This window comes from Ictidomys tridecemlineatus, chromosome 6 (genome assembly GCF_052094955.1).
Source record: "Ictidomys tridecemlineatus isolate mIctTri1 chromosome 6, mIctTri1.hap1, whole genome shotgun sequence".
NCBI lineage: Eukaryota > Metazoa > Chordata > Mammalia > Rodentia > Sciuridae > Ictidomys > Ictidomys tridecemlineatus.
In genome coordinates, this window is record NC_135482.1 from 103589506 (window position 1) to 103612531 (window position 23026).

General features: G+C 46.1%; 2 protein-coding genes and 1 long non-coding RNA gene across 4 annotated transcripts in view; 1 reads left to right on the plus strand and 2 right to left on the minus strand.

The window, feature by feature from the left end:
• Gpr162 (G protein-coupled receptor 162) lies at positions 1-6193 on the minus strand. The gene is made up of 5 exons (XM_005338325.4): positions 6066-6193; positions 3226-4520; positions 1982-2171; positions 1293-1450; positions 1-769 (listed from the first exon to the last, which is right to left on the minus strand). The coding sequence occupies exons 2-5, from the start codon at positions 4090-4092 to the stop codon at positions 218-220; spliced, it is 1767 nt and encodes a 588-aa protein (XP_005338382.1). The 5' UTR covers positions 4093-4520; positions 6066-6193; the 3' UTR covers positions 1-217.
• Positions 5608-23026, plus strand: part of LOC120888369 (uncharacterized) — a 22925-nt gene continuing 5506 nt past the window's right edge. The window contains exon 1 of the long non-coding RNA XR_005731942.2: positions 5608-5908. This is a non-coding gene — a long non-coding RNA (uncharacterized LOC120888369). The remainder of the gene's footprint in view (positions 5909-23026) is intronic.
• Cd4 (CD4 molecule) overlaps positions 7067-23026 on the minus strand; it is a 25097-nt gene continuing 9137 nt past the window's right edge. Inside the window, exons 3-9 of one of the 2 annotated variants that reach the window (XM_078015311.1) lie at positions 13374-13532; positions 12696-12926; positions 11310-11645; positions 10230-10424; positions 9584-9708; positions 9217-9366; positions 7067-8599 (exon numbers count right to left, since the gene is read on the minus strand). In XM_078015311.1, coding sequence (XP_077871437.1) covers positions 9256-9366; positions 9584-9708; positions 10230-10424; positions 11310-11645; positions 12696-12926; positions 13374-13532 — 1157 coding nt within the window. In that variant the 3' untranslated portion in view covers positions 7067-8599; positions 9217-9255. The remainder of the gene's footprint in view (positions 8600-9216; positions 9367-9583; positions 9709-10229; positions 10425-11309; positions 11646-12695; positions 12927-13373; positions 13533-23026) is intronic. The other variant, XM_021735255.3, reaches the window with a different exon arrangement.

Here is a 23026-nt window from a genome sequence, read left to right on the forward strand (position 1 = left end):
TTTCCATGGCAACACTTCAGACTTTAATACATTTTGCTAGGGATGATGGAAGGTGAGCAAGTCATCTGGTCACTTGGATGGGAGACAGCATGGGCTTTGGAGCCCCAGATCTAGTGCCCCTCTCCCCAGAGTCTGGAGACAACTGCCCTTGTCTCAGGGCCAGAATGAGGTGTACTCACCCAGGCCCCTCTCCTGAGTCCAGCAGGCCCACATGGGCTCACAGGGTCAACTGGGGGAAGATGGGGTTTCCTGGGCCCCAGGATCTTCCCCAAGCCCTTGCATTCCCCTCACTCCCTGTTAGGGAACATCGTCTCCCTGCACTTAGCCCCAAAGGAAGTCCAGCAACTCTGGTATCAGGAGACCCAAGGGAGAGTCGGCGGGGTGAGAGACCCAGTGGCCGGGGACGGCGAGGAGAGGGTCCTGGAGAGGCAGCTGGAGATGGCAGAGGTGTCTCATCAATGAAGGTGGTAATCTCCTCACGGAAGAAGCCAGGACCCCGTGGGGGTCCCCCACCTGATCCCAGAACCCCACTTTCCAGGAATTGGCGAAGACTGGCCAGCCCTCCACCTTCAGCCTCTTCCTCATCCTCCTCATCCTCCAGCCTGTGTCTTTGTCCCAGATAGTCAGGAGGACCCCCAAGGGCCCGGCTCTGGGCTGGGAGGATTCGGATGTCATCAGAGGATGACCACTTGTGCAGGAAGGAGCCTGGTGCCCGAGGGGTAGAGAAGATGTTGGTTTCATCATGAGAAAGACGGCGAGACAAAGGGACCTGGGAAGAAGAGCAGGTGAAACCTGGAGATATTGCAGGAACAAAGGAAGAGAAGGCAAGAACCACAGTAGGGACTCTGCAAGATGGGCCCATCTTGTAAACATGGGTTTTGTCTATGTTTCCTGAAATTGAATTCTACCTTCTGATCTGTAATTACAGGAAACTATTCCCATTTTTGCCAAACTTAATTTCTAAGTACTGGTATGTAGCCATTACTCAACTTAAAATATCTCTAATTTTAATGCCAACAAAATTGGTTGTAATCCAATTTTAAAATAATAATATTTGTCCCCCCCAAAAAATAAAAATAGATGGCTCCACATCTTTAACTTCAAAACTTTTCCTCCAGAGGGAAAACTTGGTTCTGAGAGATCTGAGGGAACCTTTGTTCCCATACCTTTCCTTCACCTGCCCTTTAGGGTGCCCTGTGGTCTAGGAGTAGGAACTAGGGGTTTAAGTATCAAAAACGGGACAAAAGTAGAGTAGGGAACCAGAGTAGAGGGTGGGACCTCCATTCCCCCACCTGTAAGTAGTGTACTCTCTCCAGAGGGGGGAAAAGCATGTGCCGTCCAGGAAGTAGCTTCACCTGGGTGGAGTCCCGACCCCCTGGTCCTGTGGCCCCATTAGCATCAAAGCGAACTTTGCACACCCGGCCATCTGTATAGTCATCGAGGCCTCCATCTAGGAGAGAAAAGGGGCAGAGTTACAGGCAAAAAACACCCACCCTGTCCCAGAAGTCCCAGAGAACCTATCAGTACCCTTTAATCTATAAGTTCTAAGAAGACTTTGAGAGTGGCTTGTATTTGCTGCAGTCATTGTCAAATCCCTAGTGCTTCATACCTATAGACCTACTTATTGAAATTTACCTGTCCTCCAAAAACTGTCCCCAAAGTGGGGGTCTCTCCGAGGAAGTTTAGCTTCTGTTTAGTATCATAGCCTTTGCATTAGGACTGGGGACTGTTTCTCAGGCACTCTACCTGGAGCAGGGGGTAGAGCTAAGCAGGGTGGCCTTCTAGAGGGTGCCCAGTTCCAGTGAAGGGAGCCCACAGTGCATAAGGAAGCCATGAGTGGCAGAATGCATGATTAGGCAAAGGGGACCCCCACCCCCGGGGTGCACATGCTCCATCCAGCAGGGGGCGCTCCAAGCAGTAGAAAAGACAGAAAAGAGAATAGAGATGTCCAGGAAAGCACAAGCCAGGCCCCTCCTCTGACCGTCATCGCCATCCTCCTCAGACATGATAGCCACGCACTGCTCCCATACTGTGCGCACGTCGGCACGGTAGCGCTCACAGGACCAGATGAAGGAGGGCAGCAGCAGCGTCTGTGCCATGGAGCACCACAGCACAGCCAGCACCATCCATGGGGGAGCCGAGTCTGACTTCAGAGAGAAGAAGCTCACCACCTGGTGGGGAGACAGGGAAAGAGGCTTAGAGCTAGAGCCAAGGGGGCCTACCTGATTTGGATATTCTAGTGCAGTTGGTGGACAAGAGGTCAGGAAGGGATATCTGTCCTTGTAAATGGACAGAAGTAAGTTGGAAGTGAAGATGGAGTGAACAGAGGGGAAAGAGTCAACTCAGGGGAAGGTCAGGGGAGTGTGCTGGTCAGGAGGGAGAGGAACACAGATGGCGTAGGAAATTTGAAGACAGGGAGAAATCCAGGAATAGAGACTGGCTGGGGTAGTGGGGTGAACCATGGGGGAGTTTTGTGCATGAGATTGTATGGTCTCATGAGGGAATTAGGGAATGGAGAATGGCTCTCAGGGGGCTAGGGATGTGGTAGCGCGCTCGCCTGGCATGCGTGCGGCCCGGGTTCAATCCTCAGCACCACATACAAACAAAGATGTTGTGTCCGCCAAAAACTAAAAAATAAATATTAAAAAAATTCTGTCTCTCTCTCTCTTTTAAAAAAAAAAGATAGAATGGCTCTCAGCAGTTGAATAGGTCGAACAGGAGAGCTGTGGGATAGCTGATAGAGCTGAAGGATAGGCAGTGGAATTGAAGGGTGGATAAGAGAGTTGATGATAGAGATGATAGAGCTGGGAAGTGGGGTGGCAGGAACTAGAAAATAAATGATGGAGATGGAGGATCACAAATGGATTGGGGGGGCCAAACTCAGTGTTGCATGTCTATAATCCCAGCACCTCAGGAGATTGAGACAGGAGGATTGCAAATTTGAGGCCAGTCTCAGCAATTTAGTGAGACCCTAAGCAACTTAGTGAGACTTTGTCTCAAAATAAAAAGGGCTGGGAATGTAGCTCAGTGGTAAAGTCCCCCTGGGTTCACTCCCCAGTACCAAAAACATAACAAAAACAATGAATTTGGGGACAGGTAAAGGAGAAGAAGATGAATGATGGAACTGGAGAAAGATAATGAAACTGCTGCATGACTAATGAAGTTGAAGGTCAGATGATGGTGCAGGGGACTAAGGGAGAACAGGTCAGAGGACACCAATCTCACCAAGATGGGCACCCCTGTGAGTGAGTCATAGAGAAAGACGATAGCGCTGACCAGGTTGGTGACCTGCAGGGATGTCTTGGCAGACTCAGAGCCATCCAAAGAGGATCGACGCTTCCCTCGGGTATCTTCCACCACGATGGCTGGCACCTCAAAAGCTGGCCGGGTACCCAGTCCCCCTGGCCCACCCGCCTTGGCTCCCCCACTGCCCCCCGCTCTCCGGGCCTGGCGAGCCCTCCGAGGCCGAGCCCACAGCGTCTGGTAGAAGGTGATAGCCACACAAACCAGCCCCATGACAATGCCCCCAAGTAGCAAGAGGCTGAAGCAGACACCAAAGCCGAGGCCAATCTTGGAGACTATGAACTGGCAGCCCCGGGCATAGTAGCGCTCGCCATTGTTGTGCCAGCCAATGGAGGGCAGTGTGGAGAGGATGAAGCTGACCATCCAGATGCCCATGACAGCATGCAGTGCCTGCTTCTTGGCATTGCTGAGACGGTAGTTGACAGGCCAACGCACCATCCACATGCGATGGTAGGAGAGCGATGCAACTGTGAAGCAGGTGGCCAGGGCCAGTGTGTAGTAGGTGGACACAAAGACCTTGCAGATGCTCTCATTCCAGTCATAGTCAGAGGAAGCCTGACGCCGTAGCTGCACCACAGCGAAGGTGGTGAGGGGCACAGCCGCCATGAGGATGTGTGTGCCCGCGAGGAAGCAGAGCAGCAACTCCAGTGGCTTGTGCTTCTGCTGCTTGGCTGAGATGCTGAGGATGATCCAGGCATTGGCCAGCAGTGCCAGGAGCCCACAGGCCAGCCAGGACAATGCGTTTGAGCGCAGGGAGGCTTCCTCTGCCCCTGCCCCGCCCCGAGCCATCCTATCCTCAGCCCCCCACCCCCTTGAGCTCCTGGGGGCGGGGGCTAGGTCTCACCCAGGAGCCCCACTCACAAGCGCCCCCATGATGCCCCCAATTCTTGCCCTATAGTTAGGCAGGCTGTCCCCAGGCCCACCGTACTGCTCAGCTTCGCATGACTGACCCAGTTAAGGTCAGATGGGCAGGGCAGGAGAGGAGGCTGACGGTCAGCAAAGGCAGTCCTCAGCCTCCATGGTGGGTGGGGCCCTTCCTTAAGTATCCCTGTAATTGATGAGGGAGGCAAGCTGGCTACTTTCCCAACTATGAGGCTGGCTGGGGGACTCTGGTCCCTATGCTGAGACTTGCAGGTCTCTTTTTCCTTCAGGTTCTTGACCAGTGAATCTTCTAGATGCCCCGAGGGTTTGGGTGTGGGGCTCTCCACCTGGACAAGCTGCAAGGGAAAGATGAGATGTGGGAGAGGGCAGAGTTTGAGTCTAGGCTGCTCTCTAACCAGCTTCCTGTACCCCCAATAGTTTCATTCTCTTTAAACTAATGAAATGATTGATTATTGTGAGTCAAGGGAGTGATTCAGAGCATTCCCCTGCCTGAAATTAGATGGCCAAACACCTCACATAGATATGAGCACCCATGCTTCCAGACTGCCAGGGAAAAATGTATTCTTACTTTCCTGTCTCCCATCCCTTTTTAGCCCTCCCCATACCAACTTCCAGATTCCTTCTTATAATATCCCCTGCTCAGTACTACTCCACCCCTATCTTCATGTCCCCAAATCTCCCTTCAGAGCTACTGATGGGAGACACATGACTTGTTTATTCTTGGGGGTTTACAGTAAACCACCTCCCCTACTGCCAGTTTCCTGGACCAGTGGTCTTGGTGCTCAGACCCACTTCCCCAAGCCTGGATAATCACCCTCCCTCCAAGCTACTCAGGGATCTGGGAAAATGGGAGAAAGGAGGCTGAGACCAGAGGGGGGGGGGGCTAGGAAACCTGAAGGCGGGGAAACCACTGACATCAGAATCATCCAGAAATGGAAAGAGGGGGAACTAGAGAGAAGGAGGAGAGTTTGAGCAGAAAAGAAAGAGGGGGCAAAGTGATAGTATCTGAAAATAGAAGGAAAAGCACAGAAGCCCCTGGAGAGGAGACCATAGAAGGAGGAGGGATAGGATGGAGGTAGGGAGCTGGGAATAGGCAAGCTGAGAAGAAAAACCCGCTGCTCATTAAGGTATCCACTCCCACTGAGAGACCTGAGGCTTTCCTCCCCTGGCCCAGAGCCTCAGTTTCCCTCTGATGGAAGGGAGAATAGCCTGATCTTAGTAAGACTGAGCTTCAGTGTGCCCTGGGGAGGGGGCTAAGAGGAAATCAGGTGAAACTCTGAATAGAGTGGAGGCTATAAAGATGGGCATAATGGCTTTTGAGCTATGAGATAAGACCAGGCACAACAGTGTCAGGGTCTATTTCCTGTGGAAGACCCTTGCCCTCCTGAAGAGGTCTGAGTCCACCCCCACCTTTGTCTCTTTTCTGGAGCCCAGTACTCCCTAGTTGCCATGGCAATGGCCAGCCAGAAGGAGGTGGAGGGAACTGGTCAGGAGGCCCCCACCACCACCCTCCTCTACAGCTTTGGACCCCTTCCCACACACCAACCCCCAGGCCCAGCTGGTGGGTTTAGGAAGATAGAGGTGGGAGTCAGAGGGAGGCAGGGAGGCAGGCAGGATGTGAAGGGCAGAGAGAAGGAGGTGAAGGACAGAGAGATCAGAAGCAAAGAGAAGGATCCCGGGGGCTCCGACGCCCACAGGGTCCCTCGCCCTTCGCAGTGAAGGGGTAAGGTCAGGCGGCTCCTCCCTCCGGTCACCCACCGCGTTCTTCAGGGCAGAAACAGCAGGTGGCTGGGGAGGAGGGGCGGGTTGGAGGGGAGAGGAGGCAGCGTGGGGGAAAGAGCAGAGGCGACGCTGTGGGGACGGGGCAGGGGTCGTCTTACCTCTGGCTGCGCCCAGCACTGCTGTGGAGACGCACTCCCGACGCGGCTCGCTCGGGCTCCCGCCGCCTGCCGGCTCCGGCTCGCCCGCCCTCCTCCTTCTTCCCTCCCTCCCTCGGGCCTCCCTCCCCCCAGCCCCGGCCTCTCCGGCTCAGCCCGCTCTTCACTCAGTCTCTGCCCCTGTCAGCCCCTCCAGGTTCCCCTCTCCCGAGGTCATCGGGCCTGGTAGCCGGGGTTAGGGAACTGAAAGACAGCTTTGGAGTGGGGGGCGGAGAGGTTAGGGCGGGGAAACTGGACGGTGGTGACTTGGAGGGGGAGGGGCAAGGAAGGCGCTGGAGGGAGGGGGCGAGGAGGATGCGGGGAGCGGGCTTCATGGGCGAAATGATTGGAGTTGTGCCCCCACCCCATCCCGGATTTTCAACACGAACACAAGCCCAGAGAGGCAGCTGGTGTTTTGGGGGACTGAGGAGCTAGCTGTTTGGGGAGGAGGCATCGTGTGTCACTGTGTGTCACGGTGTACCTCCGTGTGAGGGCTGTGCCTTGGGTAGAGTTCAAAGGGGCATGGACTGTAGGCTCTTGGGAGTAAGGGGGCATGTGGTGCAAGCTGGTGCTGCTGGTGGAGTTGGGGAGTGGTGAGACACACATCCTGCTTCCTCCTACTGGAACACAAGCACACGATTATGTTGGAGACACACACCATTTGCACACATACATTGCAGTTTCTTATAGTCCTTTCTCCCAACCACACATAAACCCTACATTATCTCCCCCTTGGCCTGTCATACACATGTAATTACAAAGTCTTAGTCACACACACTTTGGGTGGTTGAAGTGGGCAATCAGCCTGTGGGGATTTTTCCCAGGGAAACTTCATCTCCTTCCTTCTGGGACAGGTCTGGCAACCTCCTCTCTGGGTCTGATTCCAAAGATTCCTGTTCTCTCCAGAGAAGGATCCTCCCCCCCCCCTCTCTCACACACACACACACACACACACACACACACAATATTTTTCATAGTAATTTTATTGTATTTTCTGTCAGCTTAGGACTGGGAGTAGGCACAAACAAAGTAAGCAATGGGGACCCTGGCAGCAGATAGGTGATCTTCCTGTATGTAAGAGAGGCAAGATGAAAAGAAAAAGAGGAGAAAGGAAAACAGACAAGGAGGTGGGACTGAGGGAGGTGGTAAGAAAGGGAAAGGAGAGAGGCATAGGAGGCTGGGGATCCTGAGAGAAATGGATCATGAAGGGAAGGAATGAGAATACATATAACCTCAATTTCCCCATGTCCTGAATTGTTTTGGGGGAGAAAAAGAGGTGGGCTGAGGCCCAACATCATCACCTTTCATAGGAAGTCCCCTCAGAGGGTCACCCGAGGATAACTCCCTGCCTCTTCCCCTAAGCACAGCTCGCCTTCCTGATGGTTCTGTACATGGTGAGTGGCAGTTCCCTGGACATTCTCTCCCAAGGGGCCGATACTCCCATCCTGTGTTCTGATTAAGAAAATTGAATGGATTTTCTTCCAATAACAAGCCTCACCACCAGCAGGTGATAAAGGAGGGGGTTTTAGACACTAAGATCTTCTCCCATGTTCCTGAGCTCTTGAGACAGGCCTTCCTGTGGGTGATGTGTTTCTGTGGATCCAAAGGTGCATGCTGGGTACCTGTGACTAGCCACCGCAGAGGTCTGTGTGGTATTTGTCCCTGCATTAAGAAACAGCGGTGGTACAGGGGTGAGGAGACCTGGGTTAGTCCTGACTCCAGCACTTGCTGGCTATAGGGCCGTGGGGAATCTTCTTGCTTCTCTGGGTTTCATTTCTGGAAAACTAGAGATAATAATCTTGGTTCTGTCACTATCAGTCTTGCAGGGTTTTTGTAAGGGTCAAATTGAAGATGTGAAAATGGTTTATAAACTGCTTAGGTGTAAGAAATTGTCTGTGGACTAGTGTTTTTGTACATGGATTGTGTACCTGGGCCTATTGGATCAAGGTACAGCCCTGCTCACATAGGGTGAGAAGCAAGCAACATGCGACTATGCGGACTGGCTTTAGGAGTCCCTGGATCTGTATTTGTCCTTAACCAGTTGGGCAAATCCCCACCCTCTTTGGTGCCAGTTTCCTCTCCAACAAACTGACAGTCTTGTGTTGCATATTTCTAGACCCAGGCCTGCCCTCATGCCAGGCAAGGCTGGTCCTTCTCACTGCCCTGGGATCTAAGTGAACAGCTGGGGAGTAGGTCCAGAAGAAGTAATTAAAGAAGGGCTAGGATTTGGAAGAAAAGGAAATAGGGAAGAATGATGTTGTTAAGGAAAAATTGAGAGCAAGACTCTGCCAATGGTGCTGGGAACAAAAGAGGAGAAACAATGGTCAGTGTGGAGGAAGAAAGCAAGAGGAGGCCAGAGGTGCTGGGATATGCTACATTCATCTGGTCTGCAGGCCCAAGTCCAAGAGGAAGTGCGAGGAAGATAGCTGGGGAGGATGCACATGGGAAACTCCCAGGCTCTTGCACCTCAAGTGAGACTGTGAGTCTTCTGCAGCCTGCTGGAGGAAGAAAGAATAGGGGAGCTGAGAACAATGGTGCACAGTTATAATCCCAGCAGCTTGGGAGGCTGAGGCAGGAGGATCATGAGTTTAAAACCAGCAACTTACTGAGGCCCTAAGCAACTTAGTGAGGCCCTGTCTCTAAATAAAACATAAAAAGGTTTGGGGATGTTTCTCAGTGGTCAAGTGCCCCTGGGTTCAATCTCCAGTACCAAAAAAAAAAAAAAAGGGAGCCAGTGTGTCCCTAAATCACTTTGTATTCTAGGACCTCTATGGCTCCCAGACCCCACTTTTCTCCAGCACAGTGAAAGTGTCTGGGCATGACTTAAGGGCCCACCCAGAAATGCCCCAGGCCTGTTGCCCTTTCACTTGCACCCTTGACTTCTACCTTCCTCCTTCCTCCTTCCTACCACCTCCACATCCCTTTGGGCCCATTCTCATCTCTACCCTCAGCCCCTGTGGGCTCACCACCATCCCTCCTCCTTACCCCTTCCTTCTTTCTCTTCTCAACTTCTTAGATCTCCTTGTCTTCTCCCCCACTGTCCTCACCTTTCCTCCTCTCTCCCTTTCCTCTCCCTCCCTCCTCCCTTCCCTTACCACTCTGCCCAAATCCTTACTGGGAGCACTGGCAGGTCTTCTTCTCACTGAGAAGCCTCTTAATTTGAGACATCCGCTCTGCCTGGCGCTGTCCAGGAACAAGGAGGAGAGTCATGAGGGTTCCAGGCCTCCAGAAGGTAGGCACCCCTTGGAGGGAGGAGTGGGGAAAGCTGGTAGAGGAGAAGCAGTTATTATGGCTAAGACCGTCTGTCCTAGAATTGACTCTTTACTCCTTCCTTCTTCTCCTTCTGCATAGGATCCAGGACAAGGCCTGATTTGCAGTGAGGGGCTGGCCAGAAAAGGTCACACATGCAGGATGCGTTTTTACCAGCCTCAGGTGTTCAAGGGCCTAGTGGGGGACAGAGTGGGTCCTGAGGGCTTGCTTACCCTTCGGTGTCGGCACTTGACACAACAGAAGATGCAGAGCCCAGCGAGGAGCAGGAAGCTCAAGGCGCCTCCAATTATGGCAGCCAGGAACATTGACTGGTACTGGTTTAACCCTGTGGGTGAAACTGCAAGAGAGATGGGTACTCAGCACACCAACCACTATCAGAGGGTCAGAGGGCCGGCTGGAGAGGAAAACAAGGATCTGGTCCCCAGGGCTAAGAGAAAGGATCAGGGAAGCAGGGCTCTCAAAAGGGTTTGGGAGAGCAATAACTGGGAAGTGATTATATATTTTAGAGACTACAGAGTATTCAGAGAGCTAGAAGCAGTAGTTCAGACCCTGGGGGGCCTGTGTGTGAATATATGTGTATTTATGTCTGGTTTGAAGAGAAGTCAAAGAGGATTGTTCTTGGAAGGAGGCCCTATTTCTCAGCTGCAAACCTTAAGGAGGTGGGAACTTGGAAGGTATACGTGGGACCCAGGATCATATCCCACCTCACCTCTGTGTCTCCAGAACACCATACATATAACTCTTCCATCTTAGAGGAATTGAGAGGGTGGGGCACTGGGTGGTCTCTACAAACCCCAGGAAGCTTCTACAGCTAGGAGGCCCAATCTTGGGGTTAGGCCTTGGAACCTGGATCCTCACCATCAATCTTGAAATCCAGTAGAACCTTGACCCCATCTCTCAGTTCGCACTGCCACATCCCTGCCTTGGGGTTTGGCACCCGGATCTTCTTCTCGGGCTTTGAGACCTCCTGGTTCTCCAGCTTCAAGCTCAGCATCAGCTTGGGAGGAATGGGTCCCATCACCTCACAGATCAAGTCATTCTGGTGATAAGTCACTGTAGAGGAACAAGAGGCTCAGACCAGGAGCCTGGCCCTCTGGGTTCCTAGTACCTTCAAGCTCTAAGGGGATTCAGTAGGACAATAAAGTGATCCTTTCCACATGTAGCCTTCTTTACTCTTTTCGGGGCACATTTTCATGCCATTGTAAGGAAGAAAACAGCTCATAAGTTCCACTGGTCTTGGGTTTGAATCCAAGCTATCTTTACCTCTTATAAGATGTATGTCCCTGAGAAAGTTGTTTAACAGCTAAACCTCAGAGGATAATTTTAAATGTATGAATACATGTAAAATATTTGAACTGGGCTTCACATGCACTAAGCATCAAGTGTTAGCCATTATTTTTTTTTTTAGTTATTATAATAAGAATTCAAAGAACTCAATGTTAAGCTTGATATTTTTTCATTACTATCATAAACAGAACAAATTGTTAGCTTATTAAAAAGATGAGAAAGATGGCCCACAGTGGGTAGAGGCCTTAGCCAGGATCACAGAGGCTCAGGTTGGGCAGAGGCAGATATAGACCCCTGGTTGTTAGCCCAAGTCCTTTGGAGATTCTCAGGGAGCCACATCCAGGCTGTCTCATGGATATTGGGGAAGAATATACAAATTCCAGACTCAGTTCAAAACCAGTCCAGGGCTGGAAGTGTAGCTTAGTGGTAGAATACTTGCTTATCATATACAGGGGCCCTGGGTTACATCCCCCACACCAAAATCAAAAGGAACAAACATGCCAGGCCCAAACTCAGAGGGCCCTTGATCACTTCAATCAACCAAGCAAGACGTAGGCACCTCCTTTTGGGACCTAGCCAGCCTCAGAGGGTACCCTGGGCCAGCCCCTCCACTTCCTTCTCTTGCCCTCTTCTTCTCAGCCCACTCCTTACCATTCATTAACACCAGCTTCACATTCTTCTGCAGTTTTCCTTTGTCAAGAGTCAGAGTCAGTTCTCCAGAACCAGCATACTGAGGCAAAGCATGGGACAGGGTGAAGCGCAGCGGGAGATTCTCAGCCACCTGGAGCTTTGGATCCTGGATAACCTTTTGCACAGAAAATTGCTTATTCTTCAAGGAGAAGGTGAACCAGGTCTTGGAGGAAGAAGACCTCTCTGCCTGCCACTTCAGTTCCCCTCTCAGGTCCTCATCTCCGATATTCAGAGGAAAAGATAATTCCACCTGCTCCCCCACTTTCTTATAGACTGTGTTGAGCGTCTCCTGGAAACCTGGAGATAGGAAGGGAACAACCCTGAGTGAGGAGGAGATAGGAAAATGAGGGAGTAAAGGGTTGGTAGGCATGTGGCAGGGCAGCAAAGAAATGGAAGAGGACCAGGTAAGCCCACACATGGAGGTTCTCATGTCAGGTACTATATTCCTTCTTGTTTCTCCCACCTTCCCTCCCACCCTAACATTCATCCATCATGTTCCTGTAGCAGACCGTCTTCCATGGCTTCCAGAAGTCTTTATAGAACAGCTCAGCCACAGGGGATAGGGGAACTTTCCCTCCTCCAGACTCCAGGAGCACAGAAACCATTTAGCCTGTGCTCCTTAGGTGCATAAGTTATCATCCTTCATAGAATAAGCGCTAACACTTAAATATAGCTTACTGTGTACCAGGCACAGTCCTACATGTAATTTATGAGATGACAGGTAGGCACTGTCACAGCCACAGTTAGCACCGTTCCATTTTACAGATGCAGACACTAAGACACAGAGGTTCCATGCCTAGCTTGAGGACACATACATGGTTGTGGCAGAGTCAAGATTTAAATGAGAATCTGTGCACTAAATCACCACCCTGTGCTGCCTTATGTCACAAAAGCACATAAGAATCTGGGGTAGAACCCATGTTCTGGGTTCTTGGTCTCCCTATAATTCTCTCACTCAGTATTATACATTTGCAATACAGAAAGTCATTAGGGTTGGCTTGCTGGGGTTAGTGTCCTTGAGCAGGAGGATTTGCCAACTTGGTAGGGGTTGGGAGATGGGGCAAGAAAGAAAATAGATGCTTTTGCCACTCCTCCTTTGGGGCCTGTCACATCCTTATATTCCCTATCTCTTCCTTCCCCCAGTTCTGCCATGCTCAGGGGTGGCTGTCATTAGCTTACCGAGGAGGAGGAGGGACCCAGTGTGTTACTCAGGACAGATCTCAATCGAGGGGAGTCTGGACCCACCCTCCAGCAGCAGAGCCAGCAGCTGGGCAGTGAGAATGCCAGGGGGTGAGCCTGGGAGCCCCTAAGCAGGGAGGAGCCTGCAGAGAGAGCCCCACTTCTTACCCAACACCAAGATGTTTATTTTTATCTCCAGACTCTTCTGGTCCTGGGAGATGAAGCATGTCCAGGTGCCACTGTCCTGGAATCCCACATTGGGTACTGAGACCTTGACATCAGTACTAATTTTATTCCCTGGTTGCTTGAATTTCACTGAAGGTTTACTACCAGGAGGGGATTCCAAGGTCAGGGTCAGGCTTTGCCCCTGTAGCAGACAGGTACCCGGGTTGGCAGTTACTGTGGAGGAAGCAAATCACCTGTGTCACATCCTCAAGGAGACGGGAAGAGGAGAGGAAACCAAAAATGTTTCTCCACTGTCCCTTGTCCCAATATTACCTTTCCTCCCAACATCCTGAGGCCCACTTCCAGCCCAAGGCAGGACTTTTCTCTCTCCTCTCCCTCTTTCTCCATCTCACTCTCTTCCACATCTTCATCTCCTCCCTAGTCTTTCTCTATCCTTCTCTTGGTTGCTTCCATTTCTTTTCTTTCCCTTTCTCTAGGACTTGCTCCCTCCTTAACCTTGATCAAAGGCCTGAGGAGGGTTGAGAAGTCTCAGTGACCAGTATGATCCATTTGCAGGCTATGATGTGTCTTAGCTCAGGCCCTGGTTTTGGTGCAGAGGTGGGAGTAGGGGAGGAAGGGAGATGGATTGTGTCGTTTGCATCCCAGGCCTGCTCCACTCACGTCTGAACACTTGCAGTTCCACTTCTATCTTCTTATTCTCCACTTCACAGATGTAGGTCCCTGAGTCTTCCATCCTAAGTTTAGAGATGATAAGAGGAAAGGATCCTTGATCCCACTGGGATTTTTTTGAGTCAGTGCGATCACTCAGATGGGAGGAACCTGTGAGTAGAAGCCATATGGAAAGGTTGAGATGTTCTGATGCTATGGCATCCCTGGGAGGAGTAGCGCCCACAACTTGCTAATTTCCTGCAGAATCTGCTGCTTGTCCTAGTCAGAGAATCCCAGTCTGGAGAGGAGGTCCCATCATATCCATTTACCTGGCAAGGATCATGTCTTACTAATTCAAAAATACTGTGAAACAATGTACTTATTTGGAGAGCATCAAATACTTAACATTGTTATCTCCAGTAATATTTACAATAATGTCAAGAAAAAGGTACTATTTTACTTATGGTGCGTATAAGGACATTGAGAGTCAGAAATTAGGCAATTGCCCAAATTCTTACATACTACCAATGCAATTTCTTTGGAAGCTAATTTGTGATATCTATCAGAATCGCAAATGCACATGCAAAACTAAATGACCATGGACTGGGAATGTGGCTCAGTGGTAAAGCACTTGCCTGGCATGTATGAAGCACTGGTTTCATCACAAAAAGAAACAAACAAATAATAATAACAACAACAAAAAATGCTAAAAGTTACATACACACACATACACACACAGAAGGATAGATTAAATAAATTATAGTTCACCCTTCAGTGGATTGCTATGCAGTCATTAAAAAAAGAATGAGGAGCCAGGTGTGGTGGCACATGCCTGTAATCCCAGCAGCTCAGGAGGCTGAGGCAAGAGGATTTTGAGCTCAAAGCTGCCCTCAGCAATTTAGTGAGGCCCTAAGCAACTTAGCAAGACCCTGTCTCTAAATAAATATAGAAAAGGGGCTGGGATGTGGTTCAGTGGTGAAGTGCCCCTGGGTTTAATCCCTGGTGAAAGAAAGAAAGAAAGGAAGGAAGGGAGGAAGGAAGGAAGGAAGGGAGAAGAATAAGGAAGATTTTTTTTACATTATTCTGATATAAAACAATATCACCTAAGAAATATTTTTTTAATATATTTTTATGGGCTGGGGTTGTGGCTCAGCCGTAGAGCACTCACTCACATGTGCGAGACCCTGGGTTCGACCCTCAGCACCACATAAAAACAAATAAGTGAAATAAAGGTATTGTGTCCAACTACAACTAAAAATAAATATTTTTTAAAAAAATAAATATATTTTTAGTTGTTGATAGGCCTTTATTTCATTTATTCACATGTGGTGCTGAGGATCGAACCCAGTGCCTCACACATGCCAGGCAAGTGCGCTACTGCTGAGTCACAGCCCCAGCCCAAGAAATATTACTAATTGAATAAAGTAAGATAATAAACAGATTATTATTTATTTATTTTTATAATGTAATTCTTTTATTTTATTGGTTCTTTTTAGTTATATATGACAGCAAAGTTTATTTTGACATATTTACAAAAAACATGGAGTATATCTTATTCTAATTAGGATCCCAGTCTTGTGGTTGTACATGATGTGGAGATTCTCTGGGGTATATTCATATGTGTACATAGGAAAGTTATTATTTATTTTAAAAGGAAGGGCTAGGGCTGGCAGTTGTAGCTTAATGGTAAAGCACCTGCCTAACATGCACAAGGTCCTAGGTTTGATTCCTAGCACCAGAAGTAAATAAACAGGAAAAATATATATATATAATTCAAAATATTAAAATTAAAATGATACAAAAAATTTATATATATGCTGGGCATGGTGGTACACACCTGTAATCCCAGCAGCTTGGGAGGCTAAGGCAGGAGAATCAAAGCCAGCCTCAGCAAAAGCAAGGTGTTAAGCAACTCAGTGAGACCCTGACTCTAAATAAAATACAAAATAAGGTTGGGGATGTGGCTCAGTGGAGTGGTCAAGTTCCCCTGAGTTCAATGCCCGGTACCAAAAAAAAAAAAAAAAAAAAAAAATCTTGTGTGTGAATGTATATATATGGAGAGAGAGGGAGATTGCCTTCCATATCAGTGGGTTTTGCATTCAGCCAACAATGGGTAAAAAATATTTGAAAAAAAATTGCATCTGTACTTGCTTATACAGACTTTCCCCCTAAACAGTACAGTATAACAGCTATTTACTTTGCATTTACATTATTAGGTGTTATCAATAATCTAAAGATGATTTGAAGTATACAGGAAGATGTACCTAGGTTATATGCAGATACTACACTGTTGCTTATAAGAGAGGTGGGCATTTGTGGATCTGGGTACCTTCATTAGTGAGGAGAGGGGGTGCTGGAACTAATTCCCCATGAATACTAAGAATGAAAGTGTATGTCTGTGCATGTGTGTGTCTGTGCATATATTATGTGTGTATGCCTTGTAAAAAATATGGGAAGTAAACAAAAGAAAATAATCTCACTTGCCTCTGGAAAATAGAAGTAAATAAACAATCATGTGATGGGTGTAGGAGAGAGAGTTCACTGTGTGCCCTTTCCAATTTTTTTTTTTTTTAATCTCCAATAAGAAGTGGAGCTAGAATTAAAATTCAGGCCTGATTGGTACATTGTGCAATATTATCTCTGGTAAGTTCCTCTAGCATGGATATGTGGCTTCCTCTGTTTTGGGGGATTGAACCCAGGGTCTCACACATGCTAGGCAAGTGCTTTACCACTGAGCTACAGCCCCAGCTTCAGTCTCCACCCTCATACTCTGTTAACGTCTAACTACTATCATCAAGAGGGTATTCCTTTCTTTAACTAACCGTTTTCTGGGTGCAGTGGCAGCTCCAGAATTCCTGTAGAAAAGGGAGTTAGAAGCTAACTTTGCGCAGGGCATGGTGGCTGCCTATATTTCCAGCAGCTTGGGTGGCTGAGGCAGGAGGACCCTGAGTTCAAAGCCAGCCTCAGTAACTAAGAGAGGCCCAGAGCAACTCAGGGAGACCCTGTCTCTTAAATAAAATGTAAAAGAGGGATGGTGATGTGGGTTCAAAGCTCAGTGGTTAAGGCCCCTGGGTTCAATGCTGGTACCAAGGAAAAAGAGGAAAATAGAAGCTAAATTTGTATAGTAAATACAGACATTTTTCACTTAGAATACATAATTAGAGAGATAGGACAAATGTGACTGAGGGTGAAGCCTCTCTCCACCCCAGTGGCATGTCTCTGCTTCCTTGAGCACTCCTAGGCCCATTCCCGCTGTTGCCTTGGTGCTGGAGACCGGGTATCATGTTGACCATGCACTCCAGCATCTCTGATCTCAGGTTATCATTCTCTTCCCTTCTGCTCAGGCTCATTCTCTCCAGGACCCTTTCCAGACAACCTTGTAGCCCTGGGCACACACCTAATATTTGACCACTCTACCCTTTTATTTGTCCCTTTTGCAGTTTCTACCTGACTTGCTCTTGCTCTTTCCCCCTGGATCTACACATTGATTTAGTTCCCCAGTTTTTCTACATTTTTTACACAATTGTCCAAAATTTTTTTTTTTTTTTTTTTTTTTTTTTAGCACTAGGGGTTGATCCCAGGGTCGCTTAACCACTAAACCACATCCCCAGTCGTTTTTGAGTCCCCCCTCCATACCTAAGTACCACTTATTTTTCTTCTTCTTAAACTCTCGTTCTGACATCTAGATTTAGGTGTTGCCAGAGACTGTCTTTGGTGTTTCCCCCCATTTCTATAGACATTCTAATTTTTTTTTTAATATTTATTTTTTAGTTCTCGGCGGACACAACATCTTTGTTGGTATGTGGTGCTGAGGATCGAACCCGGGCCGCACGCATGCCAGGCGAGCGCGCTACCGCTTGAGCCACATCTCCATCCCACATTCTAATTTTTTTAAAGAGAGAGAGAGAATTTTTTAATATTTATTTTTTTTTTTTAGTTTTCGGTGGACACACATCTTTATTTGTATGTGGTGTTGAGGATCGAACCCGGGCCACACACATGCTAGCATGCTACCGCTTGAGCCACATCCCCAGCCCCGACATTCTAAATTTTGATGCATCCCCAGTCAGCTCTGAAGATGACTCCCAAACCAATATTCTTTTTTAATATGTTTATTTATTTAATTTTTTTGCGGTGCTGAGGATCAAACCCAGTGCCTCACACGTGCTAAGCAAGTGATCTACCACTGAGCCACAACCCCAGCCCCCAAATTCATATTCTAAGTTCCAATTTCTCTCCTCAATTCTGGGCTCACATTTTCAATGGACCAACAGAAAACTCTATATAAATATCCTGCCATCGCTCCAGACTCCATTGGTTCAAAACAAAATGTATATCCTAAAATATCTCTTTCTTCTTGCTTTCCTGTTTTTCTTATGAGGAAAATCATGACCCACTTTTCTGTGATGTTCTATACTTTGGAAAAGCAATTGCTAGATAGTATGGAAAATCTAAGAGAATGGGAAAACCTGGGATAAATTCATGGGAGAGACCAGTATGGAAACAAGTCTTAGAAGTGTAGGCGAGCTGGGCACCGTGCTGCATTCTTGTAATCCTAGCGGCTTGGATGCTGAGGCAGAAGGATTGCAAGTTCAAGGCCAGCCTCAGTAATTTAGTGAGGCCCTAAGCAAGTCAGTGAGAACCTCTCTCTAAATAAAATACAAAAAGCAGGGCTGGGGATGTGGCTCAAGTGGTAGAGCGCTTGCCTGGCATGCCTGCGGCGCTGGGTTTGATCCTCAGCACCACATGCAAATAAAGATGTTGTGTCCACAGAAAACTAAAAAATAAATAAATAAATAAATAAATAAATAATTCTCTCTCTCTCTCTCTCTCTCTAAAAAAAAAAAAATACAAAAAGATTGGGGATGTGGCTCCATGGTTAAGCACCACTGGCCACTGGGTTCAATCCCTGGTACCAAAAAATAAAAAAAGTGTAGGCAGTTTGAGGATGCAACTCAGTGGTAGAGCACTTGCCTATCATTCACGAGGCCCTGGGTTCCTTGTGTACCAGCAAGGAAAAAAAAAATGTTTTATAGGGAATGGGAGAGAGAGAAGGGGAGCAGCAAGGACATTCCAAGAAAGAGGGAAAGGCCCAGAAAAGTAGTGTAGGCAAACTGTCTGGAGACCATCTGTATGTGGCAGTTTTCAGCTGGGAAGTTGTGGGAAGTGGTACTGAGAAGGCAAAATGTCCCGCAGAGGCTCCCTGGCTTGGTCTAATGGGCTAAGGAGTGATGTGTATTAAACATTGCTTTGGAAGTCATCACTGCAGCAGGAGGAAAAGAAATCCAAGTAGGAGAGACTAGTAGCAGAGAGAATTGTCAGGGTGCTCTCAGTAGTGCACATGAAAGATATGTGGGCCTGGGCTAGTAATAGTGGCATTCCCAACAAGGAAGAAGAACAGGGGCTGGGGTGGTAGAGAGCTTGCTCGCATGTGTGAGGCGCTGGGTTCAATCCTCAGCATCACATAAAAACAAACAAATGAAAAAATAAAGATATTAGAAAAAAAGATATGAGGCTGCTCACATAACATGTCATTAAAAGAAAAAGAAAGAAAGAAGAAAAAAAGAAAGAAAGAAAGAAAAGGACGAAACCAAATAACACTGTCAAAGGAAGGAGTAGCCATAGTTGGTGACTGATGGGAAACCAGAGATTGAAGAAGAGGAAAAAAAATATTTGACTCTCTGATTCAGAAGTTGAAGTAACATGGATCAGATCGTAGAAACAAAACAGAAATTCAAAAGACATAAGAATTTTGAGATTTAGGAAACAGGACAATATTTGAATCTTACAGGTGATAGAAGAAATGCCAGTTAAAGCATTAATGATAAATCTTTCAACTGTCAAATTAGAAAAAACAGTTTAAATAACATTCAGTGCTGGCTAGGGTGCTAGTGAGAGAGGCACACAGTAACATTAACCAGAGTTAATGTAAACAGCATCTTTCTGGAATGCAGTATATGCCCACTATTTTTACTTATTTGTTTGGTGTTTGTTTTTAGACAGGGTCTCATTATGAAACCCAAGCTGGCCTGGAATGCCTGGCCTCAAATAATCCTCTTGCCTCAACTTCCCAAGTAGCTGGGACTATAGGCTCATGCCATTTTTCCCAACTCCAACTCTCTCTCCTCTCTCTCTCTCGCTCTCTCTCTCATGTATATATATATATAATGTTTTGCAGTCCTAGGGATGGAACCCAAGCCCATAGTATTATTTATTTTGAGACAGGGTCTGACTGAGTTGTCTAGGTTAGCCTCCAACTTGTGATTTTCCTGCCTCAGCTCACAGAGTATGTGGGATTACAGGTGTGTGCCACTGTGCCTGGCTTCTCCCACAACTTAAAAAATTTCATATCCTTGGGGCTGGGGATATGGCTCAAGCGGTAGCGCGCTCGCCTGGCATGCGTGCGGCCCAGTTCGATCCTCAGCACCACATACCAACAAAGATGTTGTGTCCGCCGAGAACTAAAAAATAAATACTAAAAAAAATTAAAAAAAAAAATTTCATATCCTTAATTCTGTTTTCTTTTTTGATACCCAGGATTGAACTCAGGTGCACTCAACCACTGAGCCACATTCCCAGTCCTATTTTTTTTTTTTTTAATTTATTTGGAGACAAGGTTCCCCAGGGTCTCACTGAGTTGCTTAGTACCTCGCCGTTGCTGAGGCTTGCTTTGAACTCATGATCCTCCTGCCTCAGCCTCCCAAGCCGCTGGGATTATAGGCATGCACCACCATACCCGGCTACTCATACATTTTTAAGGTTTGGATTGTTTTCTCTTTTTGTTTTGTAGGTATGGGAGATTAAACCCAGGGACCCTTAACCACTGAATCACATCTATTTTCCTTTTCATGTTTTATTTTATTTATTAATTCTAAAAACTATTTTTAGATGTTGATGGACCTTTATTTTATTCATTTATTTATATGCAATGCTGAGAATTGAACCCAAGGCCTCTTGCATGCTAGGTAAGTGCTTTACCACTGAGCCAATACCTGAGCCTTCATTTTTTTTTTTTTTTTTAAGACAAGGTCTCATTAAGTTGTTGAGATTGACCTTAAATTTCAGATTCCCAAATTGCTGGGATTATAGGCCTTCACTGTCACATCCTAAAAGCTTACTCTTTTCATTTAAGGAAATACCCTTGACATCCTTCCTTCTAAGCATATATATGTAGAACTTTATTCTTTTTGTTTCTTTTGCTTTGCAATTATGAAAGCTAATTTTTAAATTCTGGTTTGAGATATTGTAGACTCACATACAATTATAAAAAAAAAATACAAGGGGTGGAGGTTGTGGCTCAGTGGTAGAGCGCTTGCCTAGCACATATGAGACACTGGGTTTGATCCTCAGCACCACATAAAAATAAAAAATAAAGGTATCATGTTCACCTACAATTAAAAAATAATAAAGAAATCCTGTGTATTTTTTACCTGATTTACCCCAATGGTTACATCTTGCAAACCTATGGTACAAGATCATAACCAGGATATTGACACTGATATGATCAGGATACAGAATACTTCCAGCACCATGAAGATGTTTTTTAAGCAAATGCTCTTCCCTTCTGGATCTCTCACCTTGCTAATCCTTGGTATCACTAATCTGCACTCTATTTCTATAATTTGTCATTTCAAGAATGTTATATAAATGTATTTATACAGTGTATTATCTTTCTAAGATTGGCGCTTTTTTTCCACTCAATTCTCTGGAGCCTCATCCAGGTTGTTGTGTATGCTACAATTCATTTCTTTTTTTTTTTTTTCTTTTTTTTTTTTTAAGAGAGAGTGAGAGAGAGAGAGAGAGAGAGAGAGAATTTTTAATATTTATTTTTTAGTTCTCGGCGGACACAACATCTTTGTTGGTATGTGGTGCTGAGGATCGAACCCGGGCGGTACGCATGCCAGACGAGCGCGCTACCGCTTGAGCCACATCCCCAGCCCCAATTCATTTCTTTTTACTGCTGAAAAGTATTCCATGGAATGAATGTAATCATTCACCATTGAAGGATATCTAGGTTGTTTCTAGTTGTGGCTATTATAGATTCTTGTGTTAATAGGTCCTCATTGATTTGGAATAATACCTAGGAGTTCAATGGCTGGGTTGTTGCAAGTTTAATTTTTTGAAAAAAACTATTCAAGTATTTTTTCAAAGTGGCTACAACCTACAGTTATCCTACAACCTCACCAGCATTTGGTGTTGACACTTTTTTTTTTTTCCCCGGAAGTGCTGGGGATCAAACCCAGGGCCTCATCCATGCTAGGCAAAGTGCTTTACCACTGAGCTACACCTTCCAATAGCTTCCAAAAAAAGCTATTTTTTACTTTAGCTATTTTGATAGGTGTAGTGATATCTCATTGTGATTTTAATTTGCATTTCCCTAATGACTAATGATGTTGAAAAACTGTTTATATGTCTATTTTTATATAAGCCAAGTATATCCTTTTTGGTGATATATCTGTTCATGTATTTTACCCATATTCTTTTTTTTAATATTTATGTTTTTAGTTGTAGTTGGACCCAATACCTTTATTTATTTATTTATTTTTTATGTGGTGCTGAGGATTGAACCCAGGGCCTTGCATGTGCTAGGCAAGCACTCTACTGCTGAGCCACAACCCCAGCCCTGTATTTTATCCATATTCTAATTGAATTGATTAGGGTTTTCATGTTGATTTTTTAGTTCTTTTAATATATTTTAGATACCATTCCTTTATTAGATACATGGTTTATCAATATATTTTCTTTTACTTTTCCTGTAACTTGTCTTTAATTTTTGCAGAGCAAATTTTTAAAATTTTGATGAAGACTAATTTGTCAATTTTTTCTTTTATGAGTTGTGCTTTCTAAAAACAAAATTTATACTTGTAGATGGACAGAATGCCTTTATTTTATTTGTTAATTTTTATGTGGTGCTGAGGATTGAACCCAGTGCCTTATACATATGAGGCAAGTGCTCCACCACTGAGCCACAACTCCAGCCCCTTATGTTTTTTTTTTAATATTTATTTTTTAGTTGTAGGTGGACACAATACTTTTATTATATTTTCACATGGTGCTGAGGATCAAACCCAGTACCTCATGCAAGCTAGGTGAGCACTCTACCATTGAGCCACAACCCCAGACCAAGTTGATTTTTGAATAAGGCAGAAAACTTAGATTTGTTGTTCACTATGCTTTTTTTTAACCTATGGATGTCCAATTGCTCCAGCAACCATTTATTGAAAAGGCTGTCTTTCCCCCCATTGAATTACATTTGCACCTTTGTAAAAAGAAATCAGTTGAACATATTTATATGGATCTGTTTCTCTATTTTGTTCCATTTATCATTTGTTTATCCCTTTGTCAATACCACAGTCTTGATTATTCTGGGTATATAATAAGTCTTAAGATTGACTGATTTCTCCTACTTTCTTCTTCTTTTTTAAAAAAAATTTTTCAGTTCTTCTAGTTCCATTGGCTTTCCATATACATTTTAGAATAACCTTGTCTAGGAGGTTGTCGTTGTGGTTCAGTGGTAGAGTACTTGCTGGCATGTGTGAGGCACTGGGTTTGAGTCTCAGCACCACATATTAATTAATTAATTTAAAAAAGTCTATCACCAACTAAAATGTATTTTTATATTTTTTTTAGCTGTAGTTGAACATAATACGTTTATTTGATTTATT

Bases quoted from the DNA above. Each gene is read 5' to 3' on its own strand.
- Gpr162 (XM_005338325.4), bottom strand. From the start codon at position 4,092: ATGGCTCGGGGCGGGGCAGGGGCAGAGGAAGCCTCCCTGCGCTCAAAC. The intron at 2,172-3,225 runs GTGAGATTGGTG...TCTCCCCACCAG, and splicing joins TCACAGGGGTGCCCATCTTG to GTGGTGAGCTTCTTCTCTCT. The intron at 1,451-1,981 runs GTCAGAGGAGGG...TTTCTCTCCTAG, and splicing joins TGAGGAGGATGGCGATGACG to ATGGAGGCCTCGATGACTAT.